Source organism: Canis lupus, chromosome 6 (genome assembly GCF_048164855.1).
Source record: "Canis lupus baileyi chromosome 6, mCanLup2.hap1, whole genome shotgun sequence".
Taxonomy (NCBI): Eukaryota; Metazoa; Chordata; class Mammalia; order Carnivora; family Canidae; genus Canis; species Canis lupus.
The window spans coordinates 6,855,082-6,874,651 of NC_132843.1; the positions used below are offsets into that span (position 1 = coordinate 6,855,082).

The 19,570-nt window shown below is 40.3% G+C and overlaps 1 protein-coding gene across 7 annotated transcripts in view; it reads right to left on the reverse strand.

Moving 5' to 3' along the window:
- PTPRM (protein tyrosine phosphatase receptor type M) overlaps positions 1-19,570 on the reverse strand; it is a 779,952-nt gene that overhangs the window by 49,969 nt on the left and 710,413 nt on the right. For all 7 annotated transcript variants that reach the window (XM_072828757.1, XM_072828756.1, XM_072828755.1 and 4 more), the window contains one exon: positions 7,015-7,112. In XM_072828757.1, coding sequence (XP_072684858.1) covers positions 7,015-7,112 — 98 coding nt within the window. The remainder of the gene's footprint in view (positions 1-7,014; positions 7,113-19,570) is intronic.

The following is a 19,570-nucleotide window of genomic DNA, read 5'->3' on the forward strand; positions in this document are numbered from 1 at the left end:
GTGCTGCTTCGTTTTGCCCAGATGGATCCAGCTCCTTGCTGTGTTCTCATGATGTCTTCTATGTTCCCTCAGGCAGAATTTGGCCTGCACTGGTGCTGTCATCCTTGTAATTCACATGTATTATAGCTCATTGCTTAAATGGTTATGTATTACCATTTTTATGTTCCTTGAAGACAAGTGCATCATAAACATTTTTGTATTTCTTAGTGCCATGGATACAATAAGTATATTATTAAATGTTGGAGGCATTATGCTGAGATGGGAGTAGAAAGCCTACTTTTAGGGTAATTTGTGAATAAGACAAATTGGGCTCTTTCATTAGTTTTTCTTTTTAAAACATTTTAAAGAGGGGAACTGAGAAAACCTCTGGGCAGAGAAAACCTCAAAGGTTCAGTAGGGCAGCTAGGGACTCATCCTTTCTGGAAGAGCTGACTGGCATGGAGGGTCCATAGAGGGTCCCTCTCCTCTCTCCTGCTGCTGATAGCTCAGTACCAGCTAGTGCCTTGCTTCCTGGGTGATATACTGGGGGAAGGTGATATGAAGTGTGGTAGTACCTGGGTGGGAATCATCACAGGCTACAGTGCCAAATTCACTCTTTTTCCCCCTAGTTTTGTGTTAAAGTTATGGAGGGAGATAAGGTTTGAATCAGCTACGTTAATATGATCATTGAAATGGCTGATGGTAGATTGAAATGGAGAGGAATGTCATTGAATTAGTATAAATTAATCAAAGGTTCATACTATAATTACCCAGGTCACAAATTATCAATCATAAATATCCAGTTCATTAAAAAAGATCTATAAAAGGCAATAATGAGAGTTCAAGACAGAAAAATTTTGGGAATGTCTATAAAAAGAATTTGTCTCTTCTCTTTCAAGTATGAGTTTGATGTCTTAGAAGAACTTGAGAGATTTTGTACAAATATTATTGGTATTTTGTACTGTTAGGTATTACCTATGTTATTCTTATGATTCAGCATTATTTCCACATTTTATAAAGGGGTAACTTTGCCTCTCTTTTGCTTCTTCCATTGATCCTGGATCTGATGGCTTTTGGAGAGAAGCAGATGTTCTTTGTTGTATGTGACAAGGGCACTTGGAATCTTAATATACCTTCCTTGCATGTGAATTAGAAAGTTAACGCTGACATTTAGTGTTCATCTGAAGCTTCTTTCCTTTGTTACTCTTTTAGTAACAAATGTTGTGAAAGCAATCATAAGTCAACCTCTTTGGGTTGATAATAACCTTTAAAGCATCCATTTTGATGGTTTCATGCATCTTCTACATTAATAGAGTTTAACATCTCTGGCCTTGACTTCTCTTAGCTCCAAAACACTATCTATCACCTGTTATCAGAACTCTTTCGAATAACTCAAAAATAATTTTGAGTCCTATATGACTATAAGAGCTCATTTGGATTTTTAATAAACAGTCACATTCTAATGAGGTCTTCATAAAACTGACTAAATATGCTTAGAAATCATTAGCTTAAATTACCAGTGCAAAAACCTCCTTTGGGAGTTCCGCAGATTTGGTTGTAAGATTTTTGGCAGATGGATTAGTACAGCTACCCAACTGAGTTTCTGAATCTCCACACAAACGGTGTAAATGGGAATGTCTGGGAAACTGGCTACTGGATAAAAAGCTAAATGTCCCTCAGGTGGGTTCATTAAAGAGGGAAAACAATCATAACACATTCCAGAGCAATTTAAATGCCAGGTGTGCAGCCGTCGGCAGGTGCCAGGGAAACTGACAAGGGTCCCTTCCCAGAACACATGGGCTGAAAGGGGATGCACAGTGGTGACAAGGAAGTCTTAGATAATGACAGGTCCTGGCAGATGTACCAAGGACCCCGCTGGAGGGAAGTGCAGCGTCTGTGTCTTCTGCACCAGGTGCTGCGACAGGGAGGGCTTCCCAGTGGCTCCAGCACTGGCAATTACAGCCGCCTAATGCTGAGCGCTTCAGGGCAAAAATCGGGAAAGCGGGTTCCCAGCTCTGACTTAATGAATCAGCAGCAAGTCTGTGTAAACAAACAGGCATCCGCCTAGCTCATGCCTAATTCATGAAGGACACACCATGTGCAGTAAACATGTTAAGTAGGTAGTTGTTGCCCTTAAAAACCATGTCATTTTGATTTCTTCGGTGGTTTGCTGTTGCTGTTTTTAAGCATGGAAAATGGGGAAGTAATCTCTAAACAAATGTGCAGGATTAACAACGGGAAGTGGCTTGGAAAAAGGGTAGTGCGTTTTCCGGAGGGAATGTGACCTCTTGTCAAAACCCCCAAATCATGCCAGGCATTTCAAGGACAGATGCCATTAAATTCATTACTAATTGAAGACAGGCAGATCCACGGGGCTGACGGTAATGAGGTGAGCGTTCTTCAGTGTTGACCACATCCCCACAAACCTGGTAAGGATTTTTTTTTTTCAATAAGCTTACCAGACCTAAAATTACTGAGTTTCTTTAAGCCTATGGGCTTCCATTTATGGGTAAACCTGAAACCTAGTCACCCTCTCCCCTTCAGCTGCATACTTTTAGCTAGGACTTCCATGGTTACTTGTCCGAAGGAATAGTTTCCATCAAAAAACCAACAGTGACTACCCTGGATAGGATGGGGTCCAAGTGCCTGATGGAATGAACAGACCACCACCACATGGACTTTATTTTTTATTTTTCCAAAGCCAGGTAACTTGAAATGAAAATAGGCTCCCTGCCACATATGCCATGTCCAAGAGACAGTGGGCTTTAGCGTATCAGTTTTTTTTTTTACTACAGTTATTTTACAGCACGATCTTCTTTTGATCTTGCAGCCAAAGAACTATGCTGTCCTCATCTTTCCCCAAAGTTTATGGGTTTATCGTATGAAAATAGCTTACTTCTTCAGTTACTGGGTCTGGAGAGTATATACTTGGGAATTTCAATTAAGCAAGCAAAGAGCATGTGTGCCTTTATTTTATTTTTAATTCAGTAGTATCTGTTACTTTTAAATTCTCTACTTCTCAAATAATTGATCTTGGGATTATGTTCAGTAAGCTCTGATGCAAATACGTAAAATCTGAGGTGGTGAATAACTTTTAAGGATTATGGTGATGGTGAAAATATGGCATTATACCAGTAGTCTCCAGATTTCTCTCTCCTTATCATACACAGGCCGTCAGCAGATATTTGTGAAATGAATGAAGGATTCAGAATCCATCATACATACATTTCAGGGAAAGAAACCCAAGTACATGAAAACAGAGAATCTTTAGCTTAACTCTTTCACGTTAACCTAGCATAGGCGAACAGCTCTCTGACACTAAGTTGGAAGAAATCTTCATTCATTTCATTATGCAGTTACTGAGTCCCAGAAGGCAGAGGCCAAAAATTCTGGTGGCACTGCTCGTTTTTTTTTTTTTTTTTCCTCAGTAGTCATTACTGCTTTCATAGCAAGAGAATGGGACGAGAAAGGTAAATTATAGACATCACTGTAAGTCTTAGGTAAGGGTGACACTAATCCCTGTATTTATTAAGTCCTTAGAATGGGTTGGGAACTTCTCTAACCACCTGACACGCAGAAATTCCCTTAATCTTTACAAGAACCCTATGAAACAGGTGCTGTGACATCCCCATTGCCCAGGTGAAAGGTGGGTGGCAGAGAGGTTGGGCAGCCCCTTCTATGCCAGGTATGCAGTGAGCACCTGCCACCCCAGGCTCTAAGCCATCTCCCCTGCTCTGTCTCCCAGTGGAGGGAACTGAAAGACAATAAACAGGTTTTGTTTTTTCAGTACATAAAATATTGCTTTGTAAGTTTTTATACTTTACATAATGGTCTCCTAACTATCAACCCATTGTCTTATCACTTTATATCCTTTATCGTACAGAAAGTTTTCCATTTTAATGCGGTCAAATTTTCCCATTCTTATCATGTTGCACTTTTGATATCTTTGAAACATTCTTTTTTAAAAAAAGGTCATAAATGTTTTCCTTCATATTTTGTTCTAAGTCTTAAAGCTTAATTTAATTAGGTTTTAAAGCTTAATTTAAAGCTATATATTTTGGTCTTTATTTGGTATCCATTTTTGGGTGTTTTATGATTTTTTTCTTTTTTGTCCACATGAATAACCAAATGTCCCAACTCATCTGATTGCAAAGCTCATGCTTTCTCCACATATGGCCATAGTCAACATCTGGGAGATTTCTCTCTTTGTGGTACCTATAATTTTCTATTTTCCTATGTCCTTGTCTGGTTTTGATCAAGGTTATACCAGTCTTCTAAAATAAAGTGAGAGAACAGTTTTGCCTTTTCTCTTCTCTTCAAATAATTTTTATTAGATTATCCATGCCTTGAATTTTTAGTAGAACACACCTGTAAATACATCTGGAACTGGTGCTTTTCCATGGGTTACTTTTTAACCATAATTCACTTTTTAACCAAGGCCTATTCAGAATTTCTGTTATTTTTTGAGTAAGTTTGGGAAAACCAAATTTGTTAAGAAACTTACCTAATTTACCTCAATTTTCAAATTTATTGTTAGTCATATCACCTATTATGATAAAAGAATCTTTATCCTATTCCGAATATTGAGAGCTTCTGGCTTTCTATTTATGTTAGATTGCCAGATGTCTGTCTATTTCATGAATCTTTTCACAAAACCATTTAGATTCTGTTGATTTTTTTATTATTGTTTCTGTGCTTTATATTGAATGCTTTTCTGCTCTTCTATTTATTTCCTTTTTTCTTTAGCTGTACTCTGTTCTTCACATAACTCCTTGAATTATATGCTTAGTCTCTCTTCTTTTTTTGTATAAGATTTTATTTATTTATTCATGAGACACACAGAGAGAGGCAGAGGCAGAGACATAGGCAGAGGGAGAAGCAGGCTCCTTGGGGAGCCCGATGTGGAACTCGATCCCAGGACCCCAGGATCATGTTCTGAGCCGAAGGCAGATGTTCAACCACTGAGCCACCCACGCATCCCAGTCTCTTTTCTTTTCTAACAACATTTAAAAACATATACACCCTTTTAAGTCCTAGTTTATTTGCATCCTACAAGTCTACTCTGATACTTTATGATTCACAGTTTGAACTCTGTTCTGATTTCTATCAGAGCATTTTATTTTGACCCATGAGTTAGTGGAAGTGCTTTCTCGCCCAGACCCTCAGTGAACTGATCTGCCTGCTTGTCAAATCCCTCTTCTGCTTCCCTCCACTTCCCCCTGGACTGACCTTTCTCTAAGTGTTTACCTCTTGCGGGCTTAGGTGTCGTGTGGCAATTTCAGTTCAAATTCCTAGTGCTATACAGGCCTAAGACATTATCTCCTGTTCACAGTGGCCTCTAACACCCAAGACCCAAAATCATTGAGGCTGAGGCCCCCCACCCTCCCTCCAAGACTGACCCACACCACCTGCCCAGCCCCTGGAGAACACTGGCAGTGTCCACTCTTGTCTCCAGTCCCACTCTTCTGGTTTCTAGAAGTTTCCATTTTTGGGAGCTAAGTTAAACATTTTTAGCATATATATTTACATTTATACATGATTTACACATACATTATATACACACATTTAAATATATACTCATATTTTACCTAGAATTTCTAGATGTTTGTAGGAGGAGGGTTTTGAGATTACTTAGTTTGCTATTTTTGCTAGAATTGTAGGTATTTCCCACTTCTTAATGTCTCTCTTCTTGATTTGCACCTCCTGATACTTCTGAAAATTCTTTTTTTTTGGAAACAGCTTTATTGAAGTATAATTGACATATAATTGACCCATATACAATGGTTCATGTGTATAACTTGAGTTTTGACACATGTGTACATCCTGATGGCATCACCATGATCAAGGTAATAAACATAACCAGCACCTCCCCAAGTTCCCTGTGTCCCTTTGTTGTTTCATTTTTGTAAGAACACTTACCATGAGACATATGCTGTTAACAAATTAAGTGCACAAAATTGTATTGCTAACTACATAAGCACTATTTTCTACAGTGGATCTCTCGAATTTATTCATCTAGTGTAACTGAAACCTTAAGGCCACTGAACATCAACTCCCAATTTCTTCCTCCTCCCAGCTGTTGGCAACCACCATGGTATTCTTTGCTTCTATGGATTTGACTATTTGGGATAATTTGTATAAGTAGAATCATGTATTCTGTGACTGGTTTATTTCATTTAGCACAATGTCCTCTAGGTCCGTCCATGTTGTTGTATGTGGCAGGACTTCCTTCTTTTTTAAGGCTGACTGAGAATCTTAAGAAACCACCCCTTTATGGTTGCTGCCCCGGTATTTCACTCCTAGGCTAATCTTCTAGGCTACCCTTACTGCTGAGGGTCAGTCTCACAATGACGACCTTCTCTAAGAATTAGTGGGTTCTTGAGTTGAGCAGAGCCATGGAATTGACCCTGCTACAAAACAAAGTAATTGCACCCTGTGTTTTTTCTCATTTTTAAATTCAACTCTGTAATAATCTTATAGCATACTAAAGTTATAACTACTTAAGCATTTCCTGGTTAAATAAAATAGCTCTCATGACCAGTTCCTCCAGATAAAGTAATACAAGACTTTGGGGGCAGGTGACGATCTCTGTTTTACAGGTTAAGAAACAGAGGACCAGGAAAGTAAAATCTAAGCAAGAGGAGATGCAGGAATGCCACATGAAGAATTGCATCCAGAGTCAATTTTCCTGAGTTAGGGAATGCAGTCATGTCGAATACAGCACCTATTGAGTTTTAACACCCCACAACAAGTGTTCATGCTCAGAGGTGTTTTTGTGTGCTCAATATAGCCAGATAACAACTGCTTTTAAATCCTGAGTGCCTTTCCTGTCTGTTGCTATCGCAACAAATGAAAGCAATTCAGTCTATGTTTACTGATAATTTATAAGCAAGTGCAGCAAGCGATAGGAGGAGGTACATTAGTTAATGTTTTCTGGAGTACACATCATACTTCAAAAGCCTACTCTTCCCTTACTTACTTCATGTTACCAACTGAGCAAGGAACAGTGGCCATGTAGGTGGATACCCCACTTACCCTTCCTACTTCCACCAGGTTGGTCACCATTATGATGCTTGCAGTGTTTTCATGCCACACCATCCTCCAGAAGTCATAGATGGTCTCTTGCATTGGTCCTGCAGCAAAACAGAACACAAAAGACTTCAAAAAAAATGTTTGTAAGTTTGCAACCAGAAGATTTCTGGGGCTTGCAAATGAACCTGTTAATATCCTCATTTTGATAGATGGACTTGGCTCTCCTTTCTAGTGTTGATGTAAATGAGGACTCTTCTAAAACAGCACCTATAGAAATACTGACTTTTTCATTCATGGTTGAATTTGCTCATGTCATCAAATGTATCTGCATTTGAGCTCTTTTTACTTACCCTTCTTAAACTACTGCTGTGAAAGTTACTTCTCCATCATTTAGCTATTTATCTCCATAATACTCAAGAGTGAAATTTTAAAAAATGGATAACATTATTCTTCCTGCTGACAATTGGCAGATATCCCAGGGAAATAGTATATAGAATGAAATGAGCCTCTATAGGAAAAATGGCCTTTTCTTGTTTCTAGTATTTTTCTTATTCTGTGCTATCAGATGAGTCCTTATTTTTTTTCACCTGACTTCCAAAAGTGAGAAAGAAGTTAGACTTTTAAGGCAGTTGTACTTCCTGTCACTGAACATGATCAGCATCTTGGGCTCAGCTCAGCTCTTGGGGCCTGAGTATTCAAAAGCTCTTTCTTATGGACTGGGAAAAAAAGGGAGACAGGCATGACAAAATATCATTTCTATAGGTACTAGCAGGTACAAGGAGGTGGAATATAAAATTTCTTTGAATCCAGATTTGTAAAACCCTAATCTCTACCTTATGCTCATGCATATTTGAGGGGGTAAGTGTCACAGTATAAATCTTCACAAGACAAGGAGAAATGCAAGGAAATGAGAGGAATACAATTTCAAAGGCACAAGAGTCACATGATATGTGTGCAATCATACAAATGTTCAGGCACATGCTAGGACCAGGACCCAGTCTTACTGTAGGATCTTGACATTGCAGATTACTAGATTTGAAGTTCAAATATTTGAATTTGAGATTTGCCTCTGCCTTTTAACTGGTTGTGTGATTTTAGACAAGTTAGCCACTGTGAGTTTCAGCGTCAACATCTTCCTTTATCTACATACTAATTTCAATAACACTTCTCAGGGTTTTTTGAGGATTCATGGAGTTAATGCATACTCAGGCATTTTATAAAGAGCAGAACATCTGAACAAAGAAAAGGTGTGTTTAAAGATATTTATGAGTGGTCTTTCCTTGGCTAAGGCTTAAACACTGTGCAATGTGTGGCACACCTGGAGGCCCCCTTCAATCGCCTCCCATTCCTCTTGACCAACTGTCAGCTGGTTCTTGTGTGATTTTTCTTCTCCTGCTTCACCATCAAAACCTCCTTCCCTTTTGTCCACAACACAGGCTTCTATCATTTTTCCTTTCTGCTCTGACTACATGCTCACTCTTCCTGTGAAAATTGACTCCACCTCTTGATGTCTCTGAGGCTCATCCCTTTATAGGACCATGTATACCACCTTTCACAAAGCTGTACCTGCCATTTCAGCCCATGTCCCTTGGCATGTGTGTCATTCTCCTGATACACGGGCTGAAGATTTCAATGACGCAAATCTAAGGTTAAAGAAGGGACAAGTAAACATTGGATGCTATCCATCGCTACTTTCATAGCTGGTGGAGAGGAACTTTCACTGGGTACTGAACAGCTTGTCACTTATTCACAAGAAAAAAAAAATACCCTGAGTCTATCTTTGTGTAAACAGTTTTCCCAGCATGACCCCCAAACAAATGGGTGGCCCAGACACTTCCTGCTTCCTTCAGTACATACACAGATCTGTGCCACCTACTCTGAAAGTTCCAGAAAAAGTTCTGATGACAGTGGCTGTCGTGGATGACTCAGATGTTCCAGCATTATGGAAGGCATGTGCCTGCAGAAGAAAAGCTACCTCTCCCTTCTGTGCCCGACAGCAGTCACCCCAGAAATATTCCAGGCTAGGGGCAAGTTCCCAAGTGCAGTTCACTTACCCTTTCTTAGGTTTAGACTCCCATATGGTTACTTAATTCGAGCTCCCCCTGGAGGGAAACATGGCTGTTGTGCTTTACTACAATATCCTTAGTGCCTTATAGACTACCTGGGACATAGCAGGAGCTCAATGAATAAGTGAATCAGTGTGTATGTCTATGTATGACCTGTATTATTATTAACATGTATTAAAATATGTATAAATATTAAATAATGTTAATATATTTGTACAAATCCTCTCCTTGACTGATATTTCGGAGATTATCTGTAGAAGCTAGAAAGCACATTGACTTTACTCCTTTCCAGTTCATTGAAGCGGGGTCGGGGGCATCTTTTGCAAGGATCTCTTCAGAATGAGAGTGATGATCACACAGGACTCAGGGTGCTGTGACAGAACTGCTCCCAGCCAATAAGCAAGTCACTCCTGTTTCCCAGACTCAAGGTTCTGTATCTCAACTTAACTCAGCCCATTTCTTAGGTAACTAGAGTGCCATCCTGGCCTCCAGTTACTGTTCTCTACTGAGAGCCATGGTTCTCAACTGTGGCTGCATATTACAATTACTATGTAGCTTTTTAAAAATTCTGAGATCTTCTAGTGCCACCCATGTCATCGCAAAAGGCAAGATTTCATTCTTTTTGATGGTTGAGTAATACCCCATTGTGTGTGTGTGTGTGTGTGTGTATACATATCACATCTTCTTTATACATTCATCTGCTGATGAACATCTGTGCTTTTCCCATATTTTGGCTATTGTGGACATTGCTGCTATAAACATTGGGGTGCAGGTGCTCCTTCGAATCACTATGTTTGTATCCTTTGGCAAATACCTAGTAGTGCAATTGCTAGGTCGTACAGTAGCTCTATTTTTAACTTTTTGAGGAACCTGCATAGTGTTTTGCAGAGTGGCTGCACCAGCTTGGCATATGCTAAGTGAAATACTTTAGTCAGAGAAAGACAACTACCATATGATCTCACTCACATGTGGAAGTTCAGAAACAAAACAGAGGATCATAGGGGAAGGGAGAGGAAACTAAGAGAAGACAAAATAAAAAAGGTGACAAACTGTAAGAGACTCTTAACTCTAGGAAACAAACTGAAGGTTGCTGGAGGGGTGGTGATTGGGGGATGAAGTAACTGGGTGACAGGCATTATGGAGGGCAAGTGATATAATGAGCACTGGGTGTTATATGCAACTGATGAATCACTGAACTCTACCTCTGAAACTAATAATACACTATATGTTAATTAATTGAATTTAAATAAAATAAAATAAAATAAAATAAAAAAAGTTTTGAGATCCTCACCTCAAAGACTGATTTAATTGGCCTGGGGTGAGGTTAGGTCTGGGTGTGTTTCTAAATCTTTCCTGGTGGAAAACCATAGATCCATAGCATCAGGAACATTTGGCTCCACCTTCTGACCTATTAGGGGGTCTCATATGGAGATGTAACTGTGGAACCAAAGATTTGTTTGTTTTGAATCTACTGATTAGTCTAACTTTGAATACCAGCAATTTGAATCAAGGAATCCTAATTCTCTCTGATTTAGAAGGAACTTCACTCATAGAGTATCATCAAGGAACATGGCTGTACCATCTCACTAAGGGGGTGAGGCAGTTTAGGTAATTGGGTGTTGTTTTGTTTTGTTTTTTAATGTTTACATAGGAAAAGATTAGAATAGAAAAATGAAGTAGGTCATTGTTCTTTTCAATGCTAAAATTAGGACAGGTATCCAGAAAAACCAAAACAGTTGAGTTAAGATCTGAAAATGAATTTGAGCACAAAGATTATTCTAAGTCGGTCCCAGAAGGAAACAAACAGCCATGCAAAGCGAGGGTCCCCATCTCCCCTGGTGTGCTTTTCCTTTGGTCTTCCTCATCTCTTCTTCCCTTACCTCACATGGTACGTGTCCTGTGAATATTTGAGAGCAGCCCTTTCTGACACACAGCTTGACCTTCTCCCTGACCTGGTCACTGGTGGTTCACCAACAAAACTACTCAGGGGTGGGCACTAGAGATTCTCATCTTCTTGACTAATGAGTCAAGATATTTTCATGAATGCTTATTCAAATTTTGTTTTTTGTTTTTGTTCATTTGAGGGGGGAAGAAAAGAAATGCGAAGACACCTCAATTTAAGGTTTCTAATGCAAATTTGGTCAATCCTAGTCTTCTTTTCTCTTTTAAAGTAGTCAGATTCTACGGAATAATATATTTCAAATTATTTCCCTGAGACATGGAGAAATTATGACTCAGAGACATATGTCTTCTAACAAAATCATAAAGCAGGCCAGAGGCCAGGTAGGCTTTACTGATATCAAGAGTCACTCCCTTTGATTTTGGCAGCTCCTGGTGGGGTCTAAGAGACCCCACGGCATAAGCTTACAGAAGCAGGCCTGGGACACAAGGCAGCTACCCCTGGGGACCTGCACCCTCACAGGGCTGAAATTTGGGGAGGAACACCAGGGCAGGGTCAGTATTCCTCTGCCTCTCATGTCCCTCTCCCAAAAGCTGGTGTGGCAAATGTCCTTCCCATGAGGACAGTAAAAGGTCACTGGGGAGTGCTCCCAAGCTGGACAAAGGGCTCCCAAGATGAGGAATCTACAATAGCAGACAACAGACTCTGAAAAACCTCCCTCGCTCCAGGGACGAATAGCTGTGACCCACACCCCACCGTCTGATTCCTGCAGTTTGTGGCTGGGTGGGAGTCTGAGATTACCGTGGCTGTGCCTTTACAGATGTTTGTACAACAGGCAAAAGGTTATTCTCAGCAGTCGTCCCCTCGAAGGACTAAAGCACTTGTGAAAGGTAAGGTAACGAAATTTCAATGGTATCAGGCCAATAATATATTCCATTTCCCTCAAAATAGCTGGCTTACATGGGCCTCTGCTGAGAAGAAACTGTGCTCGGGGGTCATTCTGACCACCCCCAAGCCCAGAAGGAACAGCAGAGAAAAAGGTCAGGGAGGACTAGAGTGCAATAAAAAAAAAAAATTAAAGGCAATGAAAAACATAAGTGAAAAGACATTCAAGGATGGGCTCTACTGTGTTCAGATGAGTTTTCTAGTTCATGGGAAGTAAGAGATATTAAAAATCACAATTTCAGATCTTGATAGAAGACTTGTGTCTCTTCTTTTCACATCCTAATTTCTCTATGGCATGTTTTCTGTGTTAACTAGAGCTGCCGAGAGGTCAAGGTCCTCAGCTCACAGTGGCATATTAGAGTTTTTTGAAGGGAAGAAAGATAGTACAAATTCACATTGTGATTCATGATAAATAGAATAATACCTGACTTCTTCAAGGGCACTTGCTATTTCCCAGTTCCTGTTTGAAGCATTTTATAGGTCTTATCTCATTAAGTTAAAAAATTTCAGTCCTATGTAATTGGGGCTATGGTTCTCCCCCATTTTGCTGAAAGAAGAGGGGGCCTGGGGAAGTCAGGCATGTGGCTAGTGGGCTGTAGAGCTGGGGTTGGAGGTCCAACCCACTGTGTGACGCTGCCTCTATGCCAACGTCAAAAGCATCTCAGAAGGGTCCTTGCTGACAGGTGTGTGTGTGCAGTCAGCATGATCCTGGCAAGAAGATAATAGAAGAAAACTCTTGTCAACTACCTGAAACTACCTCTTCAAACATGTGGTTGTTTTTTTTTAATCAGGTTACTTCCTACCTTTAAACCTCCCCTGGGTCCCATTGCCACAGAATCAAATCCAACTTTATGAGCATGGCCAACCCCAGTCCCCTTCTCCACATCCCAATCTCTCTATGTCTTGAGCTGTAGTCACTCAGGAGCATTTCCAGAGCAGAAGCCCTCCTCCAATTGCCATAACCCCCCTCCTATACAGGCTTCAGTTCAAGCCTGCAAGTCCCTCTATCTCAGCTTGGCCCACTGAAGGTCAGCTGGTCAGGCAGGTGTTCCAAGACCTGAGCCATGGCTCCCCATTTCTTCAAACATTTACAGTCAGTTGTGATGCCAGTGTGTTTTTAATGCAGGTCTTCCTCGTTGATATGTGAATGTGGACCTGCCCATTCAGGTCATTGGTTCTCCGTTTCTAATGGTGTTATACCTAGCTTGTTTCCCTTGTTCATACCCCCTTGCTGGCCCTTGGTGGGACTTTGAGTGTGTGGCCTGTAACTACAGGTCAGCATTCAGCTTGCTCGTGCCAGGCACTCTCAGGTATAGAAGGGACGCAAAAAAAAAAAAAAAAAAAAAAAAAAAAAAAAAAAAAAGAAGGGACGCCAAGTGAGTTATAGAAACACATCCCCTACTCTCAAGAAGCTAGTACTTATATAAGGTAGAGATAAAAAAAAAAATAAGGTAGAGATAAGTCAAGAACATATTACACTCTCATTTAAAGGGCAGTACGGTAAATATCCTGATACTTGAACTTCAAACTGAGCTAGCACAAACTGAGCTACTGAAGCTCACAAACTGAGCTTCAAACTGAGCTATCTCCATGTGATTGGAGTCACATGGAGATATTCCATGGGACACATGACTAGTTTTAAAATGATTCATTTCTAGACATTTAACTCTATATGGATGCTACCAGAACTCATCTCCCTGAGAAGGAGCCCCCGTGCACAGCGGTCTTTCTTGCATTTCACAAAACCCTCACCCACCTCAAATACTACTAAGGGGCACCGTGCACAGTGGTCTTTCTTGCACTTCACAAAACCCTCACCCACCTCAAATACTACTAAGGGGCACTGCTCAGGTATACAACCTACAAGTCTGAAACAAAGCAATTGACTGATATATTGGCTCTGAAAACACACAGAGCTTCCTGCCTTCCTTGTCTGAAAGATATTCCTATTACAGGTAAAATCTGTTGTTAGAAATGGGGCATATATTTTTTAAATACTAGGAGAATTTTATTTGTTAAAGAATGCCATTCAAGCCTGTACTTGATCATATTAGAGACTGGGGTATTTTGATTCATGTTGAGATGCTCTGAATTCAGAACACCTGAAGCAGTAGAGGCTAGTAATACAGCTGCTGTTGCTGCTTCTTTTTACTTTTTTATTTCTATTTTATTTTATTTTTTAAAAGATTTTATTTATTTATTCATGAGAGACACACAGAAAGAGGCAGAGACACAGGCAGAGGCAGAAGGAGGCTCCATTCAGGGAGCCTGATGTGGGACTCGATCCCAGAGCCCGGGGATCACACCCTGAGCCAAAGGCAGACACTCAACCACTGAGCCACCCAGGCATCCCAACTTCTTATATTTTTAGAGGGTGGAGGAGGGACAGAGAGGGAGAGAGAGTTTTAAGCAGAGTCCACGTCAACTGTGGAGCCTTACATGGGCTCAATCTCACCACCCTGAGATCATGACTTGAGCTGAAATCAACAGTTGCTTTACTGACTAAGTCACCCAGGTGGCCCTGGTAATGCCTATTCTTATAAATGCAAGTGGAATGTTTTGTTGGACCACTGAATTTTTCTGAATGAAACCCATGGCTGAAAGTTTCATGTGTTTTCTTTCAGGTTAGATATGCTTCAATCTGTAAAGCAGCTGAAATATGTTTATCACATATCAAATATTTATTCTAATTACATTTTATCTTAGAAAATATTTACTATTGTTTATCTGCTTTTCACAAGTAGGCCCAGTGGCTGGAAAGGTGAGTCTAGCTACTAAATGGGCAAGTCCAGAGGGAGCCGCTGAGCTCTTCTGTAGGACACATTCACGTATGTGTCCATAGTGGAGGGACCTATTTTATTTATTGAACAAAAACTCCCAAGGATCAGGACTATGTTGATAACGAATAGTAAAAAAGAGTAAATAAAGTGATGGTGCTCTACATTGATTAATGAGAGGGAAACATTCTGAATATTTTACCCTAGATATATTAAGAAATGTTAAAATATTCCAAGGATGGCTCCCTGGGCATGGGGGTGTCTGGCAGAGACAACAGTGGAAATGTCCAGGTGTGGAAATGTCTGGAATCCCAAAGATTGTAGCAGTGTGGATCCAGGTGAGCAGCATATGGAGTATGAGGATGGGAAGGTAAGAACCGTGGTGGGCAGCGAGACAGGCCTCCAGGTGGCCTCACACAGCTGACACACTCAGGGTCACCTAGAGGAGAGACGAGGCTCACATCTCAGTCAGACTGGGGAGACTGAGCTCCCCTGGGGGAAGTTCTGGATGAAACCGAGCAGGATTCTGGCTGCCTTGGTGCAAAGGAGCCAAGCGAGGGCCCTGGGCTGGAAAGGGGATCCGGGAAAGGGAACAACAAGGATGGTGAACAATGAACTGAGGCACAGTGATGAGCCCCTCGGGTCAGATGTGCTTTATGTGTATCCTCTCATTTATTCGCCACTGCAACTGTATAAATTTCCATTTTAAGAGGAGGAACAGCTTTAGGAGAATAAATGCCCCAGAGGCTGGGATTATAATCCAGAACAATCCAGTTGCACTTTTTTACTTTCAGAATGACCTAAGCAGACTAGGTGAGGCTTGTTAGTGAACATCAATCAGTCTTCCACTGTGCTGGGACTGGTCCTGGGTGCGGGGATCGGGGGTGGTGGTGGCAGTGTGTGGTGTGGGGACCATATTGAATGGAGGCAGCACAGGAGGAAGGAGTGGGGACACTGAGGGCACAAAGGAGCTGCAGAAAACCCAGGAGTCCTTGCTCTGGGCACTGGCCTGGCTTGGGCATCGTCAAGTCCTTCAGCATCTAGTTCACCCCACTAGGACTGAAGACCACTGAAGGAAGAATACAAATGTGGAAAAAAGATGAACTTAGGATTTATGCATTTATTTTAAAGCTCTTGCTCATAAATAAAAGTGGTCCTAAATTTCTGATCCGTTATTGTTATTGTTCCTGCTGGCAATAATCGAGAATAAGTATTATAGACGTTAGTTATTCAATGTTCAGAGCATTAGATGTCCCTTCAGTGGGTTCTGAATAAGTTTTTATTACAAAACTTTATGTGATTTCTCAATGTGATACTTCCATAACACGTCTATAATTTTACATTTAGTAGCTTTTCATTTGTGCAGTAGTGAAATGTAAAAGGTAAAATATGCCACCATGTTTTATGGACTGAATCTGCCTCACGTGTCACAAAAGCGATAATGGTGACATAGACAATAGTCAAATTCTGCATTGATAATCCTTAACAGCACTTATTTGATAGGCGCATTTGCTCTCCCCTGAGGCTACTTCTGTTAAAATCATGGAATTTTTATGAGTAATTTTTGGTTTCAGCTGCAGAAATAGAAATCAAAGTTGAGATGGCTGGGTGCATGGGATGTGATATGCTCATCTGCCTGAATTGCTAAGAATACCTGCCCCCCCTCGAAATTACCATTTAAAAGAAACAATATAAATCAACTAAGAAATTAGAAGCAAACACTGAGGATTGTTTTATGGGGAGAAAAACTCGGGAATACTTTATTTAACTTAAATTCAAAAATATAGCTAGTAGCATGTTAAAACAGGATTTCTAAGGATAGCTCTTACGTAATGTACCTTCTACGTCCAGAATTACAGGGTTCAGAATGTTCACTAGTCTATTGGAACTTTCATTTAGTGACAGTAAAAGAGAAAACAGGCACTGGAGCTATAATAAAATACACCTTTTTAAAAATAGTGTCAAAAGCAATGACTTAAATAATGACATTAAATAGTGTTTTCAGCTAATAATTTTAGTGGTTCGCACACAAAGATAAATCCCTTCTTACCAGGGAGTAGGCTTTCCCACTGTGAGTCTCTTCCCTTTGCCCGGCCCACTCAGGTTATCAGCTACCTGCCAATTACCCTGTTTCTTCTAAATTGGCTCACAGGTGTGTGTTCTTCTTATAACCTAAAACCAGGCATACACTTCCTGCCATATTCATGAGTAACGGTTCCCCTCAAACACATAATCCACATGTTGATGTTTACACTTCACTCATACCATTCCCTAAAATTGTCCTTTCAGGCTGAAATAACAAAGTGTGCCAACATTGACAGTGCAAATATCCGTGGCTTTCCCTAGATGATTAGTTTCAGGGAATGTTGGTTTCCAGGTGCATTACTAGAACATATGCAATCCTGATTGGATACCAAAAGGTCATGTCAGATCTAATTAAGAGAATATTGGTACAAACCAAACACTAATGCACAAGCTGCACACAGATTCTAAAACAGGCTGGGAAGCTTCTCTCTCTGGCATGAGTCACAACCCCTCAAACATTATCTTTTTTTGTTGTTGCTGTTGTTAATAATGTGTCTTTTGTCTTATTCAGTTATTCAATTAAAGTAGTTAGAAAATATTTAAAAACAAAGATGATCAAGAGAGAGAATGAGGCAGAGACACAGGCAGAGGGAGAAGCAGGCTCCATGCGGGGGAGCTCGATGGGGACTCAATCCCAGAATCATACCGAGTGGAAGGTGAGCACTCAACCGCTGAGCCACCCAGGCGTCCCATCTTTTGCTATGTCTTAATAAAGATACACTTTTTTTTAAAAAAAAAATAAAGATACACTTAATCAATACCTATTTTCTGCCTAAGAAATATAAGGCACTTGGTATTTTAAAATTTTAATCTCGGGGATCCCTGGGTGGCTCGGTGGTTTGGCGCCTGCCTTTGGCCCAGGGCGTGGTCCTGGGGTCCGGGGATCAGGTCCTGCGTCCGTCTCCCTGCATGGAGCCTGCTTCTCTCTCTGCCTGTGTCTCTGCCTCTTTCTCTCTATGTCTATCATGAATAAGTGAATAAACTCTTAAAAAAAATAAAAAAAATAAAATTTGGGCATCCCGCATGGCTCAACGGTTTGGCGCTGCCTTCGGTCCAGGGCGTGATCCTGGAGACCTGGGATCGAGTCCCACGTCGGGCTCCCTGCATGGAGCCTGCTTCTCCCTCTGCCTGTGTCTCTGCCTCTCTCTCTCTGTCTCTCATGAATAAATAAATAAAATCTTTAAAAAAATAAAATAAAATTTTAATCTCTCCTTTCCCATTTTTCATATTCATATTGTCTAGTACCTTAGTTCCAATGTGAGTTCATCCAACCTTGATAAGTCATTATTATAATTCCTTTCTGTTATAAATTTTTATATACCTTCATCCTTTTTATTCTGGTTTTCTCTAATTTACCTTTGCTAGGATAAAGTTCCTGCATTTTCACACCACTGTTTTTTTTATTATTAAAGATTTTGTTTATTTATTCATGAGAGACAGAGAGAGACAGAGAGAGACAGGCAGAGACATAGGCAGAGGGAGAAGCAGGCTCCATGCAGGGAGCCCGATGCATGACTCAATCCCAGGCCTCCGGGATCACACCCTGAGCCTAAGGTAGAAGCTCAACCACTGGGCCACCCCAACGTCCCTTCACACCACTCTTAACTGTGTCTCAAGTCACAGCAAAAATAAAGGAGCATCTTTTTAGAAAAAGTAAACTGAAAACAAAATGAGTCAAGTATTCTGAGTACTTTCTTCCTTTCCCCTACCAGGAATTTTAAGACTTTTAAACAAGGAAACGAAAATAGTGACTCTGAGACCTAAGTTTGTCATAATATTTTTAGAAGTTTTCTTTCTCCTTAAACAAAAGCTACATGTGTTAAGGTTAATTTAAATAAAGCATTTAAAAATAAAATCTGTAAGATCAGCTAAGGGAGCCTTCAAACAAGTTATTGCTGACATGGAAACACATATATTTAACCGTTTAGATATATTAGTGTAGTAATAAGATCGCAAATAAAGATGAAAAAATAAAAAGCCATTTAAAAAGTAACTCCGGTGGCTCTCATACCACATATGCCATATGATGACTTAAATTACAATCATAGGTTTTGTTTAAAGGAAAAATGCCAACATATTTTTATCTATAAAAATGTTGGCACACAAACTCAAAACTAAAAAAAACTAAAAAGTTTTTTGAAAGTAGTATAAATTTTCCTTTAAGAAAATTTAGAAAAAAAATCTATTTGTCATACAGAAACAGAATGAGGTGATCTGATTGTGTTGCTAGGAAATTTGTTTTGGAAACTTGTTAATAAATTACTGGCAAAGAATTTTAATATTCTGTTTGCTTTCCCCTGTGTGAGTAGTGAGGCTTTGGGTGTGGGTCAGGGTAGGAGCCACCTTCAACTCAAAGCCAAGGGCACAATTACTCACAAGTGTAGGGTCTACATTTTCTTGCCTACATGTAAATAGTTCATGGGGTATCTGCATATTTTTTTTTAAAGATTTATTAATTTATTTATTCATGATAGACATTGAGAGAGAGGGAGAGAGAGAGAAAGGCAGAGACACAGGCAGAAGGAGAAGCAGGCTCCATGCCGGGAGCCCGATGCAGGACTTGATCCTGGGACTCCAGGATCATGCCCTGGGCCAAAGGCAAGCGCCAAACCGCTGAGCCACCCAGGGATCCCCTGCATATATTTTTTTAAAGAACATAACCGGTTATGAAACAGTTACATAATTTTAAAAAGAACAATAATTTTTAAACTCATTGTGCACCGACTTGACTGTGGTCCTTTTCCTTATCTGACATGCAGTGCTTGGGGGACACCTGCATTTTCTGG